The sequence below is a fragment of the Bremia lactucae genome, linkage group LG1, assembly GCF_004359215.1.
Source record: "Bremia lactucae strain SF5 linkage group LG1, whole genome shotgun sequence".
In the NCBI taxonomy this organism is placed as follows: Eukaryota; Oomycota; class Peronosporomycetes; order Peronosporales; family Peronosporaceae; genus Bremia; species Bremia lactucae.
Window position 1 is genome coordinate 15,630,639 of NC_090610.1, and position 8,167 is coordinate 15,638,805.

At 47.7% G+C, this 8,167-nt stretch overlaps 1 protein-coding gene across 1 annotated transcript; it reads left to right on the forward strand.

The window, feature by feature from the left end:
- Positions 1–215: 215 nt before the first annotated feature.
- On the forward strand, positions 216–3,018 carry CCR75_004054 (uncharacterized protein; the record flags this gene model as incomplete). The annotated part of the gene is made up of 2 exons (XM_067962144.1): positions 216–2,936; positions 2,977–3,018. 2 exons carry the CDS (start codon positions 216–218, stop codon positions 3,016–3,018), a joined length of 2,763 nt encoding a protein of 920 aa, XP_067815361.1.
- Between the last annotated feature and the right edge of the window lie 5,149 nt (positions 3,019–8,167).

The window sequence follows — 8,167 nt, forward strand, 5'->3', positions numbered from 1 at the left end:
AACTTTTCGGGCTGCCATGATAGGTGGATTGGACAACGATGGTACACTGTGCCCAACTCTTTCGGCACGGTTTTTATAGTTTTTACGGCGCGGAGCTCAATTCGTGGTTGTATTTACGCTTCCTTTGTGTGTGTTGAAGTGACATTCACTCTAACTTTCCAAGCTAATCGTAACAATATGCCTTGTAGGCGTCGCAAGTGTCGAGCCGCACGAGGATGGAAAAGGAGCCCGCTGCGCAAGCACATAGTTGCATTATGAGTCAAGTGAAAGCATCGAACGTCGAGAGCCCTACGAAAGTGGCTGGTGTTGTGTCCACTGCCGAGCAAATCCAGGCTCTTCACATGACAACAAATGATGCGCTCCTTATTTTGTCAAGCGACACGGGTGGTGCGCTACGAGTTCCTGTAACTGGCGTTGGACTGGACGTCGGTGAGTCGTGCTCGACTGTCGAGTCCAACAGTCCGCTTTATCAGGACGTCCAGGTTAAGAGCTTTGACGGGGAAAAAAAAAAATTGGGCAGACCCAGTCACCCGGCCTGGCAGTACTTTATACGAGGCGAAAAGCGCAACCACTTTCATTACAATGCGTATTGCAGTTTCTGCCACGGCAATGGAGTGAAGTTTATGGCGGTGCGGGGAGTATCGGGCAACATGATTCGACACCTTCAAGAGTGCAAGTACTGCCCTGCTGACGTGGTAGCGCAACTTAAACTGGTTTGTGCTCGGAAGGATGCTGATAATTTTAGCAAGAGACACCTTATGTACACTCGAGGCGATAACGTGGTGGTGCAAGAAACTGCTTTGAAGAAGGCGCGACATTGTACAAATCGACATAATGAGTTGCCTTCTCGCGAGTCGAATTTTAAAGAACTAGGAATCAGTGCTGCTAAGACAAATGCTTTAACGAGCTTGCGGAATATCGACAATTTGATACCCAATGAGGCGCCATCACTATCTACTGAAACGGATGTGGAGCTTACGGTAGCCTCATCGTCATCAAGATCACTTAGTTCTGAGAGTTACTCCTTTTCATCACCAAAAGTAAATACGCATGCCGATCAAAGACTCTGGAGCACCGCAGGGAAGCATGAGCATTTTTGTAACTTAAATCTCGACGATGCGCCTCAAGAAAGCCAATCGTTGAAGCGGGAGATTATTACCAACGAAATGAGCCGTCTCCTGTTTTCGTCAACGCTTTCAGCGAGCCTGCCGTGGGATTGGGCGTGGTCAGAGCCATCAGCATCTTTGTTTGGGAAATTGCATGCGAAAGTAGAATGTCCTAGTGCTAAGCTCCTGTCAACAATTGGAAACACATCACATGAAGAGCAGATTGTAAAGATGATCGATGAACAAGTCGGTGTTTCTCTGGCTGTGAGCTGGTGGGCGGCGAAATACCCGAGGACAAATTTTGTACTGCTTTCCCTCATAAATGCCCTTGGTGAAGCAACTTGCTGGGAAGTCTTTGATATGGGATTCGAAGACATCGGACCTGACGCTTTTGCCGTTACTATTAAACGCAATTTATCGGACATGCTTAGACGAAAAATTCATGTGATTAATATTGTTACAAACACTGCATTTGCATACGCCGCTTCTCGACTTGCTGTCAATTCAACTGAGGGGACAAGTATAGCCATTCCAGTTCTACCATGCTTTACCCAAGTATTGCAGACGTTGCTAGGTGTCGTATTAACAGGATCCACCAGCTCGGCAAAAGCGATTGGCGAATTGATCGAGCTTATTCAAACATTTTCAAATCCTAGCATGCTATACTTGCTGCGACGTGAGTGTGGTGATCCAAGCGCCGAGCTGCATGCACCTACACAGCATCAGTGGCACTCCTTTATTGAAGCTATTGATTCCGTTCAGCAATATAAAGACATGATAAAGGTAATCTCTTTAAAGTTTATCCAAGCAACTTCCAATTTGAAAGTTTTGCCAGGGAGAGCTTCAGATAAGTCAATGTTTGCAAACTTATCAGAAAATATTGTGGGCGATGTGGCAGAGTCCGGGCATTCGGGATCTGTTCTACTTATGGTTCAAAATGCAAAATTTTGGGATATGATAGCGGCGCTTAGTGAGCTAGTGTCGCCTATCAAGGAGACTTATAAAATAATGAGTGGCGGTCATATGTCCTCATTTCCGTTATCCGATATTTGCTATCAATTCGGGAGGATGCACCAGCAGTATAGAGATATCTTATCAGACTGGGAAGACACTGCGAATGGCGATCAGTTTGTCAAACAGCTACATTATTTGCTTCGGACGGTAAATGACACGTGGAAACTTTATGACGGATCCTTAATGGTACTTGGATATACATTTAATTACAACCTAAAGCTCCAACATTTTGCCCGCCATCACTCCTCCCTCCAGTGGCTCTCAGTTGGAATGTACGCAAAGCGTTGCTTCCGCAATTGGTTTTGCGAGGCATCGTCAATACGAAATCCATCGCGCCTGCTGGGCTTGAGTAATGAAGCTGTTGCTCAATTTATGGAGGATATTTTGGCATTCAAGGAACACAAGAATCCCTTTGATTTTGAGTCAACGAACGATTTTGAGAATCCAAAATTGTTTTATATGCTCATATCAGAGTCGCATCCGTTGATGCACATGTTTGGATCCAGGCTATTTAGTTTTGTGACGAGCACTCCATATTTAGGCAGTGTGCTTTCGAATATGTGTTTTATCCCGTCTGCACCCTCGACAACTTGTCCCCAGCATACTTTGATGCCGCTGCTGAAAATGAAGCTTTTTTTTCAAACAGCACAGCGGCCTTTAAAGGACATGCTTAAATTTATAAATTTTAACAGGCCAATGGCATCCATGACTGCTGCTGATTTGCATCCGCAACATCTTAATTCAATGTCAGACGCTGATGTTGCGGGCGCACCGATTCTTCATTCAACTGGAGAACCAGAAATGGGGACAATTGATGTTGGTCAATTATGCAATAAATTCCAATGGGAGCTGTTAGCGAAAGAATGGAAAACACATTGGATTAAAGAGATTGAAATGAGCGAGCTGCTGCGTTACCCACCTGTTCAAGACACAAATCTCACGCTCGATCAGATTTTTAAGAAGGGGTTGCCATCCCGGCTGCAGCCTTTCGACCAAAATAACAATTTTGTTGACGTTTAATAGCAATTCAAAGTTCTTGCAATGTTTGTCTTCAAATATTTCGGAATGTAACGGGGAGTCCGTTACATAAATATTAATTTTGTGAAATAACAAGCATTATTTTTGTAACGGGGTGTATCGTTACATGAAATTAACACTTAAAGGTTGTTAATTAATATATTATCTAAACGGTAGATAATATTTGGAGGATATTACTTTATATAGTAATATTCAGAATTTTATCCATAAATAGGTATAGACCATTATATCTATTTATTCCGCAGACTAATCAGCTGTAGAGGTAATCAAAGAGAGTTACAGATAAGATAGAGATAAGAATTCAATTACATGTTTAGTATTAGTTTATAATTAAGTTAGCATTTACAAGATACAAAGAGAGACACTTAATTATTTTAATACAGTTTTCATTTTACCCTCATTAAGCTAGTTACCTTGAAGAGAAGTCTTCCTCTGCACGTACTAGTGTACATGAAATATAGTAGGGCACCACTCGCAACTGAAGCAGTGCGAAGTGGGCTTGTACTGAAGCAGTACAAGTCGTAGTGCCCCGTTACAATTTTTTACAAGAGGAAATCAATAACGAAGTACAAAATAATTATCTTCTATTAATTTTGACTTAATAATTCCGATATTACCGAATTTGGTAATATTGACGCGATAAGAGGTTGATTCAAGCTTATATTAACCGCGAGTGAACTTGAATGGAGAGCGATCGCACGAACGAGTCGGTCGTGGGCGGGCCAGCCGTTGACGCCATGCTTTACACTCGGGGAATATTTGAACAGCATGCGGCTATAGCCGAGTTCATACAACACGAATTTGGCGGGGCCCGAGAGAAAGTAGCCTTGCTTCCCCAGCAAGGCTCTTGAATGGAGAGCGATCGAACGAACGAGTTCGGTCGTAGGCGGGCCAGCCGTTGACGCCATGCTTTACACTCGGGGAATATATGAACAGCATGCGGTTAAAGCCGAGTTCATACAACACGAATTTGGCAGGGCCCGAGAGAAAGTAGCCTTGCTTCCCCAGCAAGGCTCTCTACACGCGGGGATGTTGAGAAAACAGGGTGCTCAACAATTGGAACTGTTGAGACAGCAGCATGTTAATGCTGCTAATGGACCGACGCTTCCACGTCGACCCGAACGCTTTTAGATAGAAATCTCTAAGTTTAAGGCAGTCTAAGGCGACTCATTTTTGAGATGGTTTGTCGAGTTAGATGACGCCATTGAAGCTCGCCGTATCAGTGATGATGCGACGAAAGTGAAATTTGGCATGTCCAACTTAGCCGGACGTGCCAAATCTTGGGCCTTAGGGCTCAAGATTCACGATTCGTTAGGCTTTGGGTCGTAGGAGGTCTTTAAGACCTGGCTCAGACAAACATTTAAGCCGCCACGTACCGAATTCAGAAATCGAGCTGTGACAGGGTCACACAGCAACTCACAGAGGAAGTTCTACTAAACTGTTATATATTGAGATCTTTTAGCAGTCGAACCACAATAATAAATCAGGCTACTAAATGCTACTAATTTAGTACAACTATATATCAATACTCCGTACTTGAGGTGCCGACACGTGTCATTCGTACCTATCTGAGTCATAATGATAACCCAGCTTTATTCCCTGATGTACTGATGCACATCCCGATTATATGACATATTCAAAATATCCTTAGTGTGTCAGTACACCAGTCGCATGTGACCCCGTTACACCCTCCCACACCCAAATAGGAAACACTGTTTGCTGGGAGGGGGAACCCGAAGGGAAGTGACACAACGAGTCTGCCACGTTGGCACCCATACACGCAGAACCACCGCAGCGACCACAATGACGACCGACTCCAAGACGCCTTCGGGGCACTCGCAGACAACGACGCCATCAACTGATACAGTCACCACAACAACAGACGTCACGACGCCGAACGGGCACGCCGAAGAAACATTACTTGAGCTGTCAAACTCCGTGCGTGATGACCCACCGAATACTACGGCATCATCTCCAGGAGAAGCAGCGAACCAGGACACAAAAAAACTCTGATGCGAACGATCATGAGCGAAACAACCTGCTCCGCAAGCTGCGTCGCAGAGCTTCCCGCAACGCGCTACTTAAACATCACTCGAATAAGAAGCCACGTGCTGTGTCAGCTCTGCGAACTGCCGCGCAACGGCGCAAGCGGCAAGAGCGTGCACAAATATTGAAGTGTGCTCGCGAGTCCGACACACCACCGCTATCCCCGACATTGTCCGACGTCCATCATGCCCCACTTGAGACGATCACTGCCGACTTGCCTTATCCATTTTGTGCGAGTGTACCACGTGATGACGTCTCCATGAGACCCACAAGTTCGAGCCATACTGGCGAACAAGCACCTTTACGTACCCATCGGACCCCAAGGAGACCACACGCGTCGTCGTGACCCTTGCGTCCCATTAACATGGGACCAGCTGCTTGCAGTGAAGGTTTGGCTTGTGATCGACTACGCGGAATACCTCCAACGATGTCGAGAGCGAGGAACACCTGTGGAACAGATCGACGAACGCCCACTCGTCCTTGATGACGACACTGACGTCGGCCAACAGGCTTACGAAGACCAATTCCGCCAGTGGCTCACCGCCATGGGATATTCCATCCCTGAATTCTTCGACTCGCCGCATCTACTCGACTGGATGCGCTTCGACGTCTTAGATTCCTAATGGCTAAGGCGGTTGCTGATCGGCGATGGGATGTCTGTCGTCGTATCGACCGAGACAGTCCCAACCGACATTTATTCTCCAAAAAGTCATCATAAAAATTCAGAAGGGGAGGCTTCCCCACGACGTCAACCCGAAGAGCCTATTAGGCCCGGTTAGCGCGGACCGATTGAGTAGCAACGCCTATAAGCGTTCGCGGGGGTCGCGTGGTCCTCCAGTTCCATCGTATTATGGGCCTTCGGGTAGCCACGCCACTTTACCAGAACTCCTGCCGTCCCGCCTTACAGTGATGTCCATATAAATTTTCACATGGAAGTAGCGCTCCCCGTGGTGACCCAACAAGGTTGAGGAGGACGGATCATACCACCATGGTTCATCGCGTTCGTCTGGGGAGTTACGACGCCTTCGGAACTCACTGGCTTCCTGCCAGGGTCGCTTGGCGGGATGTTGAGACGACCTATCTGCCTTGAGGGATCGTGTCCCTCGAGGATCATGATCATGCGGATGATCGTCGTGTGAAAATTTGTGAGGAATCACAGGGCCGTCAACGGCATCGCTTGGAGCAGCTTGCGGCTCATCTCGATGACAGGATCGGGTATTTGACTGCGACGATGAACGAGGACTTAAATGACCATCAGCGTTGGCTGGCTACGTTGTCTGATCGGGTGGAGATTCTTGAGCGTCACCTTGCGAAGTCAACGCAGGATCCTGCGCCTCCTTTGCGCCAGTCTGCGTACTCCTTGAATCAAACGTCGTATCCTTCCGGGCCACCTGCGAATCTTTCATGGACGACCGGTTATCCACCAAGTGAGGAGTCTGCTGCGCCCTCGGCTGATGACCTTCGTCAGATGATGGGACAAATGTGGCGTCTGTTTCAGATCGGTCCGCCAGATCAAAAAAAGGCCTTGAGCATGCCAGCATAAAATGTCGGGTGTGTTGCCATAGCCGATGGCAAGTTCAAGGTGTAGACATTGCCGTGCACACCAATGACCGTGAACGGTCCCACGAATCGCGGACATTTCATACTCCCGACAGGTGCGTAGGTAAGTTCTTAGCATTAAGAAGCACCAAATAACCAGTATTAAACACTTGCGCATTCCGACGACCATGACTGTCACTGTTTTTCTTAAGAAGGTCTTGAGCAGCAGCCATGGCGTCCCTCACCCGTAGCCTAATGGCTTTACCAATTTCAATAAACGTCAGCAAGTTGCGTTTGACCGATGGCCGAACCCCATTTAGGCCTCTCAAGTCATCGGCGACAGCGAAGTATTTGGCAAAAATAAGGTACGCGGATGCCGCAACCCTTTTACATAGAACGAAGAAAACCCTGTCGACGAATGCACCGCATTATTCATTACAGATTCTACTTGCGCTGACTGCGCACTCCATTACAATGGCTCATCCACGCAAACACTGCGGGGCACATCCTTCAAAACACGGTTGACCCCGTTCGATCTGATCATCCGTCTGCAGATTGATCCGCCGTCGACATATCCAGTCGAGTTCCCATCATTCAGAAAAGATGTCGCTAAAAGGCGGACACAAACCGAAGATCTCGATCACTCACGAAATACTCGGGAAGTCAGAACTCATTGTCGTTGAACAGCTTAGCCGCCTGCGGTGCCGTAAGGCTTCGGCAAACCGCCACTAGTCGCACCATCTTGCTGTGGCGACACACAATTACCATAATGCCCGTATGGCGATGCCTATCCGCCGGGAGATCGAAGAAGAAGGCCATGCTCATTGAGCGCCAGCAGTCCACTGGGACCGGCAAACATTGTAGCGGCGCTGCCGAAAACGGCAGAGGCTTCACTCGCTGACAAGACTCGCACGTCGTGACATACGACCGTACATGTGGGGCTACCAGAAGTCACGTGCCACAGAGTGTACGTCTTTTCGCGCCCCAAATGTCCACTATTCGGCGTATCATGTGCCTCATGCCTCACAGAGGATTCGGGGACGTAAGTCTTTGTCGTTAGGGACGATAACTCGTGTTTCATCCCCCGGATTCAAACTGTTCAACAGGAGTCCATCGGGCAGACTATACCGATAAAGATGTGCCTGTTGGCGCTTCGTCAACTTGACGGCGTCCGAAGAGGCGCTCAACGACTCTTCAACCCCTTGAAAATCCGGGTCTTGAACATACGCCTTGCGTATAAGCTCGAACACTGATAATTCAAGGTGCACAACGTGTGCCAAGATTTCGTAATCAGGACGTCTCGGCAGGGCGTCCGCTAGCACATTCTGCTTTCCTGGCTTGTAAGCCACCGTAAAGTTGTATTCCGCAAAGAATGACGGTCATCGCGCCATGCGCTGTGACAAATGGGGCAACTGAGTCGCCGT